An 18,188-nucleotide genomic window follows, 5' to 3' on the forward strand; every position below is an offset into this window, starting at 1 on the left:
TCTCTCCCGTTTCTTTTTTGGAAATTTGGAAGCATGTGGGAAGCTTTCGTGGGCATTTCCTATGCAGGACAGTTCAGTGCCTGAATTTTACTGAAGTTTCACTTCCTTGGAGTGTCATTATTTCAATATTTCATAATTTCGATATTGCAGTAATATAAAATAAAAAAAATAAAAAACGGTTAAAAAGGAAGTTTCGCGGGTCCGTTCTGAGGATGGATTCACCTCAAAATGATTTTTCAAACTACCAGATTTGATTCAGAAACAGCATAATCAATAAATCCAATGCTATGAAGTCAAAAACAGTCTTTTGCAGACTACGGAGCATTTGCAAGTTGAATCAGCCAATAGGAACTCTCGGAACGGCCGGAGAGACAGGAAGGGGGGTGGTTTTTTAAAAAACCACGTAAATTGTGCATTGGCCCGTTCTTGGCTACCGTGAAATTCCCGTTGAAAACCTGTGACCACATATTTGGGAGAAATGCGAATGAAATGCGTCTGTTTAATGAGGTAATGTGACCGGCACTCGGGATTACGTGGGGAATGCGGGGAACATGCGACTTAGAATGAGTAATGTGGATTTGACCAATGTGTCAAATGAAGTTCAGTGTAGGTAAGTGTAAGGTGATGTACACTGGAACAAAAAAAATCTCAACTTTTAAATACTATTTTTATTATTTTTTTTACATTATTTATAGTTTGCCTTTCTTACTTAGATTCAAGACAGATTACAGTGTAAATCAATGCAGTCAATAGGATGGGACATCCTATAAGCCAATGTAATAGGATTAGGATGCAAAAATTAAATCCAGGTAAAAAATCCAGAAGAAATCTGAAGCAAAGCATAACCTATCTGAGCACTCCAATCAACTTTGGAGGCCCTGCTTTGGGTGCTCTCAAGGCTAGACAAGTGACAATCAGAGAAAAGTCTTCCTGGTCAATGTGCCAAAAGTTTGGAACTCCTTCTCCAGGGAGATTAGATTGTTTTAAGTATTTTATATTTTTGTATTTAAAATTCTTCTGAACACCTAATATGTTTTAATGTTTTGTTTTAAAGTTTAAACGTTTAATGTTTTAATGTTCATCACCGTTGGGACCCTAAATTGGGTGGAAAGTAGAAATACTTTAAATAATACATTCCATGCTATTCTAAGCAGAATTACTCCAGTCTAAGCCCATTGAAATATTCTTGGAAGCTTTCTCTAATTCTCCAACCTCCTACATACCTGCTTTTGAGTCTTTCTTGGCTTTTGAGTCTGTTAGTGTTGCATACAAAGATCCCATTTATTTACAAGATCATTTTCATCTTTGGTTGCCATCAGAAAATAGTTCTTCTGAAGTGAATCCACAACAGTAAACATATTACGTTCTCTGCATATAATGTTGGGTTCAAACTTGCACTGTGTGAGGGGAAAGGCACTTTAATTGGAAGGAGGGGTGATGATTTCTATGAATTCATTCTTCTAACTTCAGCCCCTGAACTGCATAACACACTGTTTTTGAAGGTCTGTTTATTTGGAGAATCAGCTGCAATATAAAGTGAGAAGCAGCAGATATCTGTTCTGTGAACAAAGCTCTGTTAATGTTTGGGTCCAACCCATTGTCTCCAGATGCCAAAACGTAAAGAGTAAATCAGGTGTTACAAACCAGGCCTTACGTAATTTGTAGCTAAAGTGATGTAATATGATTTTGATCTGCAGACATGATCCTTAAAACTCTAAAGAGCAATTTATTAGACCCACAAAGTGTCCACAGAGATATTTTTTAAAAATTAAATTGTATGCTAGTTTTATTCCTGTTCAAAGACTTCATTTTAAAAAATGCACTGTAAGGAGGACAATAGTTAAACTCCTGAATTTGAGGGAAAATCTGCTGATTCACTGTAAACCTCTTTCATGCTATCCCAATAGTTGCTTTGAGGTAGTAACCTTATTGGCTCCCTGTGCACAATGCACTCTCTTGCGGCCAGTCTCTCTGTCTCCGTGCCTCAAGGTGAAAAATTAAAGTTAACGTTGCAAGCTCAGCACTTTCTTTATCTCTTTCAATATTTTTCAATAGCAGAGTCAAGAGTAAAGGCGGCATCCTCCTGGCATTTCCCGTATCTGAACAAGCTCAGGGAAGATGAAAGTGAGATGTATTTGTATTGGCTTGTAATCCTTTCAGCTCTTATCACAGTGGATGCTTTGCCTGAAGGAAAACAAATATGTAATACACTTTCATATTTCAGGGAAAAATTGAGGACAAATGGTACAATTCACAGAAAGCATTTGTCATCTGCTCTTTAAGTATATATAATCACTTACGTTCTCTCTTCAAAAAGTAGTATTGAAATCTCTGGGGTACTGTGAATTCTTTTATTGTTACATACTGGAAATTGGGCCAGGATCCAAAAGATCATGAAACTAGTTCTCTGAGTCTAAGAGAGTTTTATTTTTATTTATTTATTTGTGTTAGCCAGTATCAATCAATATAATAGTGCCCTTTTATTAGGTTGCCATGTGTGTGTGCATATTTTTAAACAGGTTTTAAGCTTTCTTTTTGTAATCTACCTTTATTTTTTATAATAGATACTCATAGTATTTATTTAATTGTTTACACTATTTATACTTCACCTTTCTCTCTGAGACTCAAGGCAGATTGCTCAGTATACGACAATGTCCTCAGAGCTGGGACATTCAATAAAAATATAAGAGGATATGGATAGCAGAAATCTAAAAAACAAGAGCATAAATCCAGATACAGAAGTGAAAACATTGCTGAAACAAAGTGCAAGCAGTTTGATGTTACATATTAAACAATATGGAACTACCCACAAGGACCATACTTACAGCAACAGAAAATGCACAGGAGTAGAGTTTATAGGCCCTATGCCTTTTCCAAAGCATCTCTCTGAGCCATTTCCTTACAGCACAGGCCTACTACCTATTTTAAAAAGGCCGTCTGAATAATTCAATTTTGCACAGTTTGTGGAAAGTCAGGAGAGTTAGAGCTTTCATGACCATTTCAAGCAAGCTTTCCCATAAAGTGGTTTTCCCATAAAGAATGTGTGTGTGTGTGGGTGGGGGAGCTGTGGATTTTTCCCATGTGTAGGGTGGTACCAGTAGAAGGTCCTGTTCAGATAAGCAAAGCTGCTGTGTATGCATTTATTAAATAAAGAAACATGGTTGCTAACTGAAAAAAGAAAAGGTTTGGGTCAGGTAACATCTTAAAAACCAAGTAGATTTCCAGAGTATGAGCTTCATCAGAGAGAGTTATGACTCCCTGGAAATCTGCTTGGTCTTTAAGGTGCTACTGGACCTGAATCTTGCTTTCCTACTACAGCAAACATGGCTACCCGCTTGAAAATAAAAAAAGATTTTGATCAAAGCACAATGTTGTACCTATAATACATGTATCTAAGGCCTAGTAACAATAAGTTACATAGCCCTCATGTGCATCCAAGTCCAGTTTATCAGACAATGTGCTGGGAGTTACCAAGGATTTGGGGCCCCAATTTGGATTGAGACTGAAATGCATAGAGAGAGGGGGCTTAAACTTTCCCTGCTGTGCAATTTTTCCAACCTGAAATAGCCCTGGGGAGCCACTACTTGCCCCACTAGGGAATGTCACATTGCATCTATCTGGGACTATGTAACATATAATTAGGTTTGCTTGCTCCAGGCTGGGAAATTCCTGGAGATTTTGGGGGATGAAGCCTAGAGAAGGTGGAGTTTGGGGAGGGGAGGGACCTCACTGGGGTATAATGCCATAGATCCCACCCTCCAAAGCAGCCATTTTTCTCAAGGGAAACTGTTTTCTGTGACCTGAAGATAAGTTGTAACTCTGGAAGATCTCCAGTCACCATGTGGAGATTGGCAACCCTACGTAGCTAGGCCCTAAGTGGGTTACATTTTGATTTCCCACACTGTCAGAGGTGAGGACGTGTCATAGAAACCATTGACATGATCTGAGTGACAAACATGGATATCACTTACATGACTGCTGTGGTGTGACAGCTGAGCCATTATGTTAAATTATGAATCAGCCTATGTGTAGGGATTATAGCAATGAGAGTTGTCCCTCTTCCCTCTGCTTTCTTATCCCAGCACTTTCTTCTGCAATTGGCCCACTGGATAATTTCTGTTGCTACTGCTGAAGTTTCTTTCAAAGCTTTGCTAAGTGGTGAGTTGTGGTGACATAGTTGTGGATTTCCTTGAAAACCTTCAGCATATTCTGAATGTCAGTTCAAGTATTCAGAAGAACATTTTGTTTCATCTTCTCATGGAATGCAGACAGAAAACCAGAAGTGTTCCCATGGCAATATTTTCCACCCGACAGAAAGCTTACATGCAAGAAATAAGGTTAATATTATTTTCTTTCATTTTTGAGTTTTTCCTTTATAACACTTTTGCACAAATTCCCAAGCTGCATTAAAAAAAAACAACTTTGAGTAGATTAAAGAGGAGTTTGGAGAGTTTCATAGTGGTATCTGAAGAGGGAAATGCAGAAAAATTCAGGTGCCTGTGTGTTTCTTTGGATTATAGCCTAAATTTACATCTGTATAGCTAAGTTTTCCTGTGGGTGAATTTAAAAATGCTAAACACCTGAGCAATGCACTAAACTCAAACGCAATCAATGGCTCATAGCAGGGAAACTATAAAATTAGACCAACATCAGTTTTGAAACATTTGAAGCTGAGGTAAGAGGAAGCAAATTATTGAACAGGCTAGGTAAAATGGTTTCAATGTGCAATTGGTATAGAGCAGTATAAAACAACTGCAACTCTTTCAACAAAAATGTCGTCACGAGAGCCTATTAAAGAATAGCATACATTTTGCAACAGAGAATATGACATTAGGAGTTTTGGAGAGAAGCATATTACCCTACCAGGAAAACAGTCCATTCAAATTAAATCACTTCATCACTCTGATGTCTACATGACAAGTCTTGCCAAAGTTCATACATTAGACATCTGTGCCTCTGACAAATTTCCCATTTGTCATATCATGTCGAATTCCATCTTGCAGCATACTCCTGTTTTGTGAGTTGGTGGGTTGTTGTCACACTATTGTTAAACTACATCTGTTGCTCTTCTAAGTCTTGTGTTTTACCCATTCTTATAATTATTTCTTTGTTTATCAAAAATCTCATCGCTTTTGGATTTGGATATAGAAGAGGAACAGTGTCCACTAAAAATCTTACACTCATTCAGGCTACTTCCGTGATCAATAAACAACAGATTTTATATCTTCCATTTCTACTTGGTTTTCAGTTTGTAGCTACTGTTTCAGGCTTTGAGTGTCACAATGAAGCTGGATTTTAGCTAGAAGAAATATAAGCACCGTGAATTGTCAAATATTTCCTCTGTGGATCCAAGCTTTTGCAAATGAAGGAAATGTATAGCACTGATCTTTTCTACCTTACTTTCCTCCCCCAATAGTGCTGCTGTTGCTGAGGGTTCAGAGACCTTGTAGCACAGGGAGATGTTGGAAGGGGAAACTACACAAAATCCTACTTCCCCATTCTTCTGTGTGAAGAGGTAGTTCTGTAAATGGCAGAATAGTTCATAGAGTTAAGTGGTTTTATCTATTTTTCCCCTCTTGCTGTAGTTTTCCATGCTACATGGATTACCATTATGGAGAATCTCCCATCCCTCAGCAATTACTTATACGTGAATGCGAGGGACTGCTTAGGGGAAGGCAGAAAAGAAGACAGGGTTTACAGATGAACAGGTATAGTTTCCAGGGTTCTAAGCCTTCACTATTTTCTTTAGAAATTAACATAGTGCGTGTGTGCATATGCAGGGCTCATTTCGAGGGGGAATGCACAGGAACGCAGTTCTGGCAGTTCCCCAAAGAGGTCACATGTGAGGTGGCCCTGCCCACCTGACTCTCAGCCATTTTGGGCCCATTTTGGCCTGGATTGGGGCCAAAACGGCCTGGATCGGGCCTCTGATGGGTGGTGGATCACTCTCCTGCTCATCAGTGGCCAGATCCTGACCATTTTGGGCCCAATTTCGGTCCTGAATGGCCAGAATTGGGTCCAAAATAGAATAGGTGATGTCAGGGGGTGCAGCATATGCAAATCAGTCATACTAATGACACACTTCCAGTGATGGCACGGGGCATGGCATATGCAAATGAGTTATGCTAATGAGTTCTTCCAGCTCTTTTTCTACGAAATGACCCCTGTGCATATGAATATTCTTCATACTTCCCTTTCCTGATCATATGGGGAAACATTACTGGAAAATGGATAGTATCTGGATGCTCAAGGTGATTATACAGTTGTGACAATTTAGAAAAGTGCTGCTGTGAACATGGAAGTTATTTCTGGCTGTATATTTGCTGTTTCAAAATACTCCCCCCCCCCTCCAGCAATGTCAAACATGTGCTAGGTGTGGTAGCTGCATACATGTAAGGGGAACTTTCTTTGTTAGCTGGCTGAATATCTTTTAAAACTGCAGAACGATATAACTTGGAAATACACATGGACACTTAGTTCTATCAATAGTTCTCTCAAATATAGCATTATGTCATTCTAATATAATTTTAGCCACTGGGTACAAACTGCTTTAAATGTTTCTTGGCATAAAACTAAAGCAAAATATCTGTTATACCTAACTATACTATTCTTGAGAACTGAGAAGAAGAATTAAAACCACCTTTCCTCCACAGAGAATTACAAATTAGTTCTCAGCAGAATACTAATTCCACAGAGTCCTAAAAGTGTTTTAAAACTCATTGGTAATTCAGCATGATAAAGCTTAAGGTATACTATATTATAAAACAGCCTAAAGTGTACTATGAACCAGTAATGTTGTCTCCCCAAAGCCCTACCATAAAGAAAAGCCTGAAATTCACAGTCACAATCCAAATTGCAACTGTGACATGCATGAAGAAAGGGCTTCAGCCTCTCCCCACCCCTCACCTGTAGCAGTCCAGGGGCTGTGCAGTTTTGCCTACTGGGAAAACCCATTAGTACACATGGGTTTCCTGAACAGGCCATAGACTCCATTTCAGGTCAGGAAATGGAACAGAGAGGGAATCTACAACTGATGTGTGACTGTTACATAGGACATATGGTGGGCAACCCAGACCCAACTTATTTACTCTGTAATGCATGAATCAGCTCATGTAGGTTACCATGCAGACTTCAAGGGGGAGAGCATTCCAAAAGCCAAGTGCTAGTTGAGAAAGTTCAGCATTTTATGGCGGGGTGTGGATAGACTGCCATTGACACGCACAAGTTTTTCATGCTCCTTGCCACCCATCTGAAACCTTCCTTCACAGCTTTGGGGCTTCCCAGGCAAGCAAAGGCCAGGGAAGCTGGGGCTTCCCAGTAGAGATGGGCACGAACAGCAATATGAACAAAAAAAAGGCACGAACAGCCCAATACGCTGTTCGCGAGCAAGCTGTTCACAAGGCCCCATTCTCGGCGAACGTGTTTGTTCCAAGCCCTGTTTGTGGTGTTCGTCAGGCGTTCGTAAAGCCAGACAGTCTGGCGCCTTTCAATCAGTTCCCCTGGCAACATAGGCATGGACTGTCTGAACTTCTGCTTTCCTTCTGGCTTGTAACCCCTCAAAGTAGTTTCCAGCAGACAGTCCAGTTTTTGCCACTGTGAAAAGAAGATGACATGAAAGGGGGAGACCCATGGATCATGCCTTTCCCGGGGTGCAATCTCTTTGAAACTTGGGGGTCTTCGGAGGACAGTGAGGATTATTTCCCCTGGAAATTTGGTGGGTATTGGATGTTCGGAAGGTCAGTTTGTAACTCCTCAATTAGCTTCCAGCAGACAGTCCAGTTTTTGTTACTGTGAAGAGAAAATGACATGAAAGGGGGAGACCTGTGGACTCTTCTTTCCTTGGCTCAAGTTCATCTAAGTCCCAAGGGGGCCGTTCTGGCTCCCATGAACCTCCAACTACGAACATGTTCGTGAACATGTCATGTCCATCGATGTTCATGAATCCCTGTTTGTGGATGGCAACGAACATCATGTTTGTTTTTTCCCCCTGTTCGTGCCCATCTCTACTTCCCAGGCAAGTAAAGGCCACATGCCCCCTGTCTAGCCTTTACTACAGCAGGCAGAGAGCCCTGTTCCAAATCCTTATAGGGTCCCCTCTCTCCTCTTCAAGAGGCTCCACCAGACAGGCAGCTGGTACCCTATATGTACCTCCCCTCACCCAGCTACAGCCCAGGGCTTTTGGGGAAAAGAGAACTCAGAAGTTAGTTTCCCTTAATATACACTGCCACCATTTAATTCACTAGGCCCGCTCATGACCAGAGCATTTGTGTGTGACAGAGTGATATTTCTCCTCAGCTAACAACTTCAGGCCAGCCAGGGTTAAATAAGACAAAAATAAACTTTATTTACAAGAAGGATCTTAGGAATGAACAGATTTTAAACTAAAAACCAACAGAGAATGCTTCAAAGTATCAGAACAGTTTTGTAATCAGCTCTCTTTCTTTCTCTGCTACCTTCCCTCAGCAGAGTCAAAACCCTCCTCTGCAGCAGCTCCCAAGAGCCTCCTTTTCACTTCCAATGGACTTTAACTCTTATTGGCCCAGCATTCCACCCATTCCCATTGGCTGTCTCCCAGGAGAGGCTGAGCTGGAGCCAGTCCTGCCTGTCACAGCTATATTTAAAGCCTTGCTGAGAAGGCCTTAATCAACATTGTTTGAGAAAGAGGTAATGGTGGAGGCATATACAGTCAGGAATTGTCTTCTTTTGGGAAGAGAATATTCTCCCCCTATTAGTATCATACTTTTGCTTATACTGGGTCAGCTTAAACCTCATATGGAACACAGGCACAATCTCCTTGTGCAATATCTAGTAGATAGTTTCTCCATTCTCACAACGAATGTCTTGCTAGATCTTCTTCAGTTATAGGCGCAGCTATTCCCATCCACTGTCCTATCGGTAAATAGCAATTGGGACACCATTACTAATCCATGCTCATTCAGTTGCATGAATGACAAATGGTTTGAGACCAGAGCAGATCTCCTAGAGCAAGACATTCACATAACGCAATATCATGTGTTCACATGATAATTTTTAGCGTATTAAAACCTGTTTGTACTATGAAGCAAATATGTCACATTGTACTAATAGTATGCTAGCAGCTTATCACACAGTGATTGTGTGTACATTTTACAGGCATCACCAGAGGGAAAATAACACAGTGACTAATGCTGTAAATGCTTTCTTCATTTGCTTTAAAGATTATGCCTAGGATCTAAAGAGCACATTTGGGCATGCAGCACTCCTTCATTTTCCAACTACTTCTTCAGGTAGTTCATTGATAGCTGCTCCCACAGTTTTTCCAAGATCCAGAAACCAGTTGAGTGGGTATATTCAGAAAGTATTGTGAGCATTTCCAGGGGATCAACAACCATCTGAATCCCTTTAGTAAGATGGATATGGAAATAGCTTGCCTTTTAGAATGTGTGATTTGGTATTCCTGAGTAGACATGGGCACGATCCCCAAAAAATACCGATCAAGCTGTTCGTGGATCCACGCTGGTGACGACCCCAGATCTCCGATTCACTCCGATCAAGTCCCATTTCCAATCTGGGATCTGGGATCGGAGGGGCGCCCCCCCACACACTTAGAGCAGATGGGGGGGAAAGTTTTTAACGCAGCGTCGAGCTGCGTCCCCTCAGGGAGGGGATGTTTTCTCACACACACATGCACGCACTTAGAGCAGAGGGGGGAAAAAACTTTTTAACCCGGCAACGAGCCGCCTCCCCTCAGGGATGGAACGCTTTCTCTCTCTCACACACACACACACACACGCATGCACTTAGAGCAGAGGGGGGAAAGTTTTTAACCCGGAGTTTTCTCACACACACACGCACGCACGCACGCATGCACGCACGCACGCACTTAGAGCAGAGGGGGAAAAGTTTTTGACCCATCCCTGCCTCTCCAAATAGAGAGAGAGAAAGACACCCCATCAACAAGTTTCAGCCAGCTTTTTAAAAAAAAGCAGGGATAGAATCCATTCCTCCCCACCCGATTTTAAAAGCAAGCAGCCAGTGTTCCAAAAGCATATTTTAAACAGGAAGAAAGTAAAACCAGGATCCACACAGATCCTCGTGGATCCTATGGTTTTTTAAATAGGAAAAACACAAATGAAACATCAAATCACATACCAACTTCTTGCAAAAAGCAGGCACTGGGCTGAGAAGCCAGGAGGAGGAGAGGGATATCCCTTTTCAGTTAACTCTTTCAGCACTGAATGAACTAGGAGAGGAGCGCAAAACAGCTTCATAGCTGCTCTCAAAGCAAAGGGTTTTTGAAAGAGTTAACAGTGAGAAGAGATCTCTTCTTAACTCTTTCAACGGCACCGAATTAACTCAGGAGGAGCGCAAAACAGCTTCTGCTTCTCTCTCTCTTAACCCATTCCTCTCCCAATCACTTTGCTTATATTTTTCTCAAGAAGCCACCTTTTCACTCACAATAAGCCTGGATCTGCAACGCAGGAGGGCTGTGTTTGGCCGTAAGAGCTGCCTCTCAGGCTTTGCAGGGATGAGATTTGAGTGCCCATGGCTACAGAAGAACACCCCCTTCCTCCGCCCTCCCCTCTCTTCTCCCAAATGGTGACGAGACGGGCACGTTGCTGGCTGCTCCATGGTTGGCTGATCAAGGAAAGCTGTCCTTCAATTTGCGTTTCCAGGGTGACAGAAGGAGGGGAGACAGCTCAGGCATTCCCCTGGCTCCATTTCCCCAGGGCTCCGTTTCCCCGGGAATAGATGGCTGGCCCAGAGTGTCTGCAATCCCGAACAGAAACCGATCGATCCGATCAAGACCCGAGCAAGCGCCCCACCCAACCGCTGGATTGGTTGCCGTGGACAGAACAGATCTGCCTGGTCCCGATGGCGCAAACGCCATTATCGAGGTTTTTTTCAAATTGTAATTCAGGTCGTGCCCATCTCTATTCCTGAGCCAAATATATACCCCCTCCCCCCAAAATACCTATGTAGTATTATTTGGATGGATATATCCTGTTTATTCAGGTATTTTTGGATAAAGTGGTACTCACATTCCAGAATAATCCAGATGTACTTGGGAATATCTGGGAATATTTTAAAGGTTCCAGCAGTTTGTTTCCCCTCCTTTGCAGGCCACCAAAGTGTTTCAGAAAACAGGAGGAGCAGGAAGACAGGCAGTATTACTGTATGCGTGTCTGTGTCACTGTTGCTAGGTTGCAATATGCCATTGCAAGGTGTGGCTGCTGCCTTGATATTTCTGGAATGCTAGGTTGGATGCTGGGATTCTCTGGTTTGATGTTGGTTCTGTTGGGTTTGAATTGGCCTGAATCCTGCCTGGCATATTTGAGTGACACTGGTTCTATTGGGCTTGTAACTATGTCCTTTGCTTCAGTTTGGTTCTGGTGGGATTCTCTGGTTTGACGTTCTGTTGGGCTTTGTTGGTTGTATTTGCACTGGGAGGCTTTTGATCATTGTTTTCTGTTGTGTGTTTTGCTATGGCTTTCCATGCCCTGGAGAAAGCCTTGGATTTTTTGCCCCATAGGAAACAATGGAGAGAAATTTTGTTAAGTGCACTTCCCTGGTTGCCTTAATAAAATGTCATGACTTTTAAGGAAATCAGAGAAGTAGCAGTAGTTATTCCAATTCAGGCTTCTGTATCTATCTTGTATATAGTTAGAGACCTGTGTATTAACTCTGGGTGTTTTTAAAAAGATGGTTATGTTGATTTAAATTTCACATGTACTACTAGAAGGAAAGAATTGGTAAATAAATAGAACAAATTAATATAGGCATGTATTTCATATGACTATGTCTTATGCAGGCGACTGTTTCTAATGAGTTAAGAGTCCATCTAAATAATTAAAGAAGTTAATATTTCTGCATAGCTGATCAATTAAGAAAAGCCTAGTCTTTTAAAAATGTGTGTAGCTGTCTCGTGGGAAGTAACTTCAAAGTGGAAGATTTTTTTTGCCATGGTGTTCACAAGAGCAAACTGGAATGTGCAACAGACCCAAACGTCTTGTTTTCTATGCTGGGTACTAATTAGAACATATTGACTACCAGAAGGAATCGGCTGCCTAGGGATTTGGTGGGTTCCCCCTCATTGGCAGTCTTCAAGGAGCTGTGGGATGAATACTTGTTGGGGATGCTTTAGGCTCATTTAGGATGCATTAGGCAGGGGGTTGGACTAGATGGTCCATAAGGCATCTTCCAACTATATGATTCTATAGATATTGAATGAAATATTGTGCTTGTGTGTGGTGTACTATTAATGATATACCATTGCCAGCAATTTGAACTCTTATTTTATCTTTAATTCTGCTTTTATGTTTTCTAATATAAAAGCTGATGGTATCTATGATTCATTTTGGATATTTTTTGTCTTTAGGGTATTTCTGAGAGCCATCAACAAATTTTCTGAGACTATGAACCAGAAATTTCTGGAAAATAGGAACTTTGAAGAACAGGTTGGTAGCTATCTCATTTTATTTATTTGATTTTGTAAAATCTAAAATAGAATCTCTTACCTTCCCTCATATCAGTATCTTAAGTAGCTTTTCTAAATTCTGTTTGTTTGGGAAATGTTCTTTAGGCCAATAAGTCAGTTAAAATGGAAAAAGATTACTTAACCTTTTAGAATTGCCTGGGTCTTTACATTTCTATAATATTCTTCGTTAGAGATACATATTGCAAGTTCTAATCACAGATACAGAAGACATGCACATTAAAATAAAGTGTCAGGTCTGAAAAAGTTTCTTCAGATATCTGTTGGTTTCTATTTTCACAGAATCATTAATAAAAACACTTAAGATATTTGTATTGTTAGGGAAATCTCCTGAATTCATGCAGGCAGATAGCCATCATGATGATTAGAGCTGGTAAAGTTATACCAGAGCCACTGTCTTTCAGTTCAAGGACCCTACTAATCAGGATTTTAAGATCTTGATAGCCATTGTAGCCAGCAACGTAACCTTGGAATATATGTAAAAAAGGTAAAGGTAGTCCCCTGTGCAAGCACCGAGTCATTACTGACCCATGGGGGGGGACGTCACATCACGATGTTTTCTTGGAATATACGTATTCAGAACTAGAGATGGGCATGAACTGCATTACGAGCATCAAAAACCCACGAAAATGGTGATCGCGCGATCATGACCCGGCAACGGAGCCAGGGGAATGCCTGAGCTCTGTCTGCCCTCCTTCTGTCGCCCTGGAAACCCAAATGGAAGCCCAGCTTTCCTTGATCAGCAGGGCTTCCTTCCAACCATGGAGCGGCAAAGCAGTTACAAGTTGGGAGAAGACACCCAGGGGAGGGAGGGGGAAGGGGGTGTTCTGTAGCCATGGGTACTCCAATCTCATCCCTGCAAACCCTGATAGGCAGCTCTGACGGCCAAACACAGACCTCCTGTGTTGCTGAATGGGACCCATGCTTATAAATAGCCATGGGCTGGGAACAGCGGCATGCCCTGGTGCTTTTTCCACGGTCCACGATATGGGTTCAGTTCGGGGATGGGAGATGGTCGTTGCTGTTCGGGAATTCTGGATCGTGGTCCGCACCAAACCACGATCCGCTGGTTCAATAATTCTTTTTGGTTCGTGACCATGTCTATTCAGAACAAATAAAATGAGTTTTGTGGGAAAATAGAATCATATAATATCCTAAAGTTGTGTACAACTAAGAGGATTTAAGCACAAATGGGAACATATGTGTAAGGCCTGTTTTATTTGCCCAGCAGTATATACTCTTGTTTGCAGTAAAAGGAAGATTAGAGAATTTACAAGTGGGGACCTGCATGAACTTGCAGGGATCATCTCAGTTCCTCTTCCTCCACCACTTCCTCTTTCCCTTCCCTGCCCCCATCGCCTCTCTTCCCATTTTCTTGATTCCTTCTCCCATTCCTACCCACCTTCATCTGTCATCCTGTTTTCACCTTTCCCCCTTTCCCCACCCTGTTGGCAGCCTCTCCCCTAAGGTGCAGTTGAATGGTGCCAGGTAAGCCAGGCCCAATTGCATGGTAGGAAATGTGCAAGGACTTGTGGGGGGTACTTTACTTTTCTCTGTATCCCTTGCCTCACACAATTTATTCTCTTCCTCCTCCAGGTATCCTCACATGCTCACCTTTCCCTACCTTTTATTTGTCCCCCATTTTCATCCATATTTTTAAATTTACTTCATTTATATGCTACTTTTCTCCACAATGGGGACCCAAGGCAGCTTGCATCATTCTCCTTGCCTCCTGTCAGTGAGCAACTGAATCAAGGTCACTCAGTGAGATGGGATTTGAGCTCATATCTCCCTGTTCTTCATCTCATACATTGATTACTTCATTATACTGGATACATGAGACCTTTGTGCTGCCTGACTCTTTTATACCTTTGAATATCTCAAGCCCCTTTTAGGGGTTACTTTTTGAAAAGTGTTCCATTTGTAATATGTAATAATAAAGTGCAATGTCTAAGTGAGCCACCCTGAGCCTTTTGGAAGGGTGTGAAATGAATATTTTAAGTTAAAATACTGTAATAGTAAACCTCAGGTGACTTTAGTTGATGACCTCCATCTGAATATAGACAAAGGCCATGATTCTTTGTTGCTCCTCCTGGATCTATCTATAGCTTTTGATACAGTAAGTTAAGCCATCCTGTTGAGTCATTTAGAGGCAGAAGTAGGTATCCGGAAATGAGTTGCTGTTGGAGACCAGCTGTCTTCCCTGTGGAAGATAGCTTGAGGGCTATCCAAAGGGTATGATCTTATCTTGAGGGCTTCCAGAGGGTATTATCTTGAGGGCTTCCAAAGGGAGTGATCTTATCAACCTCCATGAAAAGCCTTTAGGAAAAATCATTTGTAGCTATGGAATTGGATGTGATCAATATGCAGATGACACCCAGCTCTGTATCTCTCTACCCAAATCTGCTGATGCTGTACAGATCCAAAGTCACTTCTTGACAGCTGTGGTCAAATAGTGGAAAGTGAATAAATTGAAACTGATCCCAGACAAAATGGAAGTGATGCTAGTTGGGAAGGCAGAGATTTTGAAGGACATTGTGCTCCCCACTTTGATGCTTGCAGACTTGCTTAAGAGCCTAGGGGAAATACTATACCCAACATTGCTTTAAGAGAAGCACGTAAATGTAGCTGCAAAAAATCCGCCTTCTTCAAACTCAGTCTAGCCTGGAAGATGGCCTCTTACTTTGGCACAACTAGTCTGGCCACCTGGATTCATGCCACGGTAACACCCAAGACTAGTCTACAGTAATGCACTCAATGTAGGTCTCCCCTCAAAGTCAACTTGGAGACTCCAGTTGGTCCAGAATGTTGCAGCTTGATTATTATCAGGAGTTAGGTGGCGCATGGATATTACTCCCATTCTGCAGTCACTCCGTTAGCTGTGCATCTGTTAGCGGGCTCAATTCAAGGTTTTAGCTATATAGCATACAAAGTCCTTTATGGCTTTGGTTCCTCATATCTATTGGACTGCCTTTCTCTCTATGCTCTGCTATGGCAACTTTGCTCATCTGAGCAGAGCCTTCTGCAGATACCACCCATACAGCTGCCTGTACACGTGCATTCTCTGTGGTGGCCTTCGCTTTATGGAATGGCCTGCATGAAGAGGTCAGGAAAGCCTCCACTCTCCTGGGTTTCTGCAAACTATGCAAACCTAAATTATCTAGGAGGGCTTTTCTACACAAGTAATAGGGTTATGCAGTAAGGAAATGGTCCAGAGAGATGCTTTGGTAAAGGGACAGAGACAGTAGACTATACTGTTGCTGTAATTATGCTCCTACTGAGTAGTTTATGCTAGTTAATATGCTGAATTGCTACTGTCTTGTTTCAGCATTGTTTCAGGTCTTTCTGCTTGTTTTCAAATTTCTACAATCCATACTGTATTGTATTGTTTATTGAATTACCCAACCATTGGAGAGCCAGTTTGGTGTAGTGGTTAAGAGTGGCAGGACTCTAATCTGGAGAATTAGGTTTGATTCTCCACTCCTCTACTTGAAGCCAGCTGGGTGACCTTGGTCAGTTACAGCTCTTTTAGAGTTCTCTCAGCCCCACCCACCTTACAGGGTGATCGTTGTGAGGATAATAGCAACACACTTTGGAAACTGCTCTGAGTGGGTGTTAAGTCGTCCTGAAGGACAGTATATAAATCAAATGTCATCATCCTCATCCTCATCATCTTATTATGATTATTATCTTATGCTGTGTAAGCTGCCTTGAGTCTCAGTGAGAAAGGAAGACTATAAATAATGCAAATAAAAACATAAATTAACATTAAGAATCTATATGGATCTTTAAAAATTGCCCCTAAATTGCCCCTAGCTGACTTTTTTTTTAAAAAGGAAAAGTTAAGAAATCTTGTATTTCTCTACATCCAGTGAACTGCTGTAAGTTTTTTAAATTTATCAATGAACAAAACTTTCTCCTATTTCAAAGACTATCTAATCCTTGTGGAGGCATGCCAAACTGAGAGACCTAGAGTTGGGCATTTGTCCTGTTTGTCACACACTATGAGTATCTCAGTAGGGGCAAATTTTCTTAAGTGATCCATCTGCTGATTATGAGGGAAGACCTCTGTGAGCAGTTAGAAGCTAATTTTTTCTCTGTGCCTGTTTAGTTATTAATGCTTATACAAAGGGAGTAATTAAGGTAGCACTGTATGCCATTTGGATGCTTTTTTGCTGCTTCATATACTTCTGTCTGCTATCAGAAGCTGTAGCCATGTTCCTTTATTGTAGCAAAAGACTAGAAATGGGCTTTGGTTTCCTTCTGGTCGCTTTGATTGTCCATCCAACAGTGCAGTTATTATAACACTGAAATACCCAAAACATGAGTTTCAGTACTGGTTGAGTTTTATGTAAATTATTTTTTAAAAAATAGTAGATGGAGTGTTTATACTTGAGAGCAAACAAGAATCATAGAGTTGGAAGGGGCCTTACAGACCTTCTAGTCCAACCTCTTCCCCAATGCAGGAAAGCCTAAAGCATTCCCAGCAAGTATTCATCCAGCCACTCCTTGAAGACTGCCAGTGAGGGAGAACCCACCACATCAGTAGGCAGCCGATTCCGCTGCTGAATTTCAGTTAATGTGAAGAAGTTTTTCCTAATGTCCAGCCGGTAACTTCCCTCCTGTAGTATAAACCCATTATTTCGAGTCCTGTCCTCTGTTGCCAACAGGAACAGCTCCCTCCCCTCACCTAAGTGACAGCCTTTTAAATACTTAAAGAGAACAATCATGTCTCCCCTCAACGTCCTCTCTTCCAAAGTGAACATTCCGAAGTCCTTTAGTCTTTCCTCGTAGGGCTTGGTCTCCAGGCCTCTGATCATCCTGGTTGCTCTCCTCTGTACCTGTCCCAATTTGTCCACATCATTTTTGAAGCGAGGACTTAAGAACTGCATACAATACTCCAGGCAAGGCCTGACCAGTGTGGTATATAGTGGAACAGTGACATCCTGTGATTTGGATGTTATGCATTTGTTGATACACCCCAAGACTGCATTTGCCTTTTTTGCTGCTGCATCACACTGACTGCTCATATTGAGCTTCCCATCCACTCATATCCCCACACATTGCTACCCAGAAGCATATCCCTCATCCAGTATGCATACTTTGCATTTTTGTTATCCAGATGCAGAACCTAGCACTTGTCCATGTTAAATGGCATCTTATTCAAATCTGCCCACTATTCCAGTGTTTACAGATCTTCTTGAATTCTATCATAAAGGGTGTTTGTCACTCCTCTCAGTTTGGTGTCATCTGCAAATATAATGAAGAATCTCTTCACACCCACATACAGATCATTTATAAAAATATCGAAAAGCACTGGGCCCAGAACTGAGCCCTATCGTACTCCACTGGACACCTTCCTCCAATCAGATATGACACCATTTACTCTTTGAGTGTGGTTATCCAGCCACTTCTCTATCCATCTAACCATCATAGGGTCCAGTCCACAGTCCTCCAGTTTACCCATCAGAATATCATGAAACATCTTGTCAGAATTTCCTGATGATCCCTGGCCCAAAAGATGTCCAGCTGTCCTCAGCTAGAGCCAGCACCTTTTCAGCCCTGGTAGAACTCTCTTCCTGCAGACATCTGCACCCTGCAGGACCTAACACAGTTCCGCACAGCGTGTAAGACAGAGCTGATCTGTCTGTCCTTTTGTTAAACCCAAGCCCCTCACATATCTAAAGAACATCTTTTTGTTGTGGCAACCCCT

At 41.7% G+C, this 18,188-nt stretch overlaps 1 protein-coding gene across 1 annotated transcript in view; it reads left to right on the plus strand.

Moving 5' to 3' along the window:
• Positions 1 to 18,188, plus strand: part of DOCK2 (dedicator of cytokinesis 2) — a 470,704-nt gene that overhangs the window by 307,374 nt on the left and 145,142 nt on the right. Inside the window, exon 30 of the mRNA XM_054976977.1 lies at positions 12,359 to 12,437. Within this exon, the coding sequence (XP_054832952.1) occupies positions 12,359 to 12,437 (79 nt within the window). The remainder of the gene's footprint in view (positions 1 to 12,358; positions 12,438 to 18,188) is intronic.

The sequence above is a fragment of the Eublepharis macularius genome, chromosome 4 (assembly GCF_028583425.1).
Source record: "Eublepharis macularius isolate TG4126 chromosome 4, MPM_Emac_v1.0, whole genome shotgun sequence".
NCBI classification, from domain to species: domain Eukaryota; kingdom Metazoa; phylum Chordata; class Lepidosauria; order Squamata; family Eublepharidae; genus Eublepharis; species Eublepharis macularius.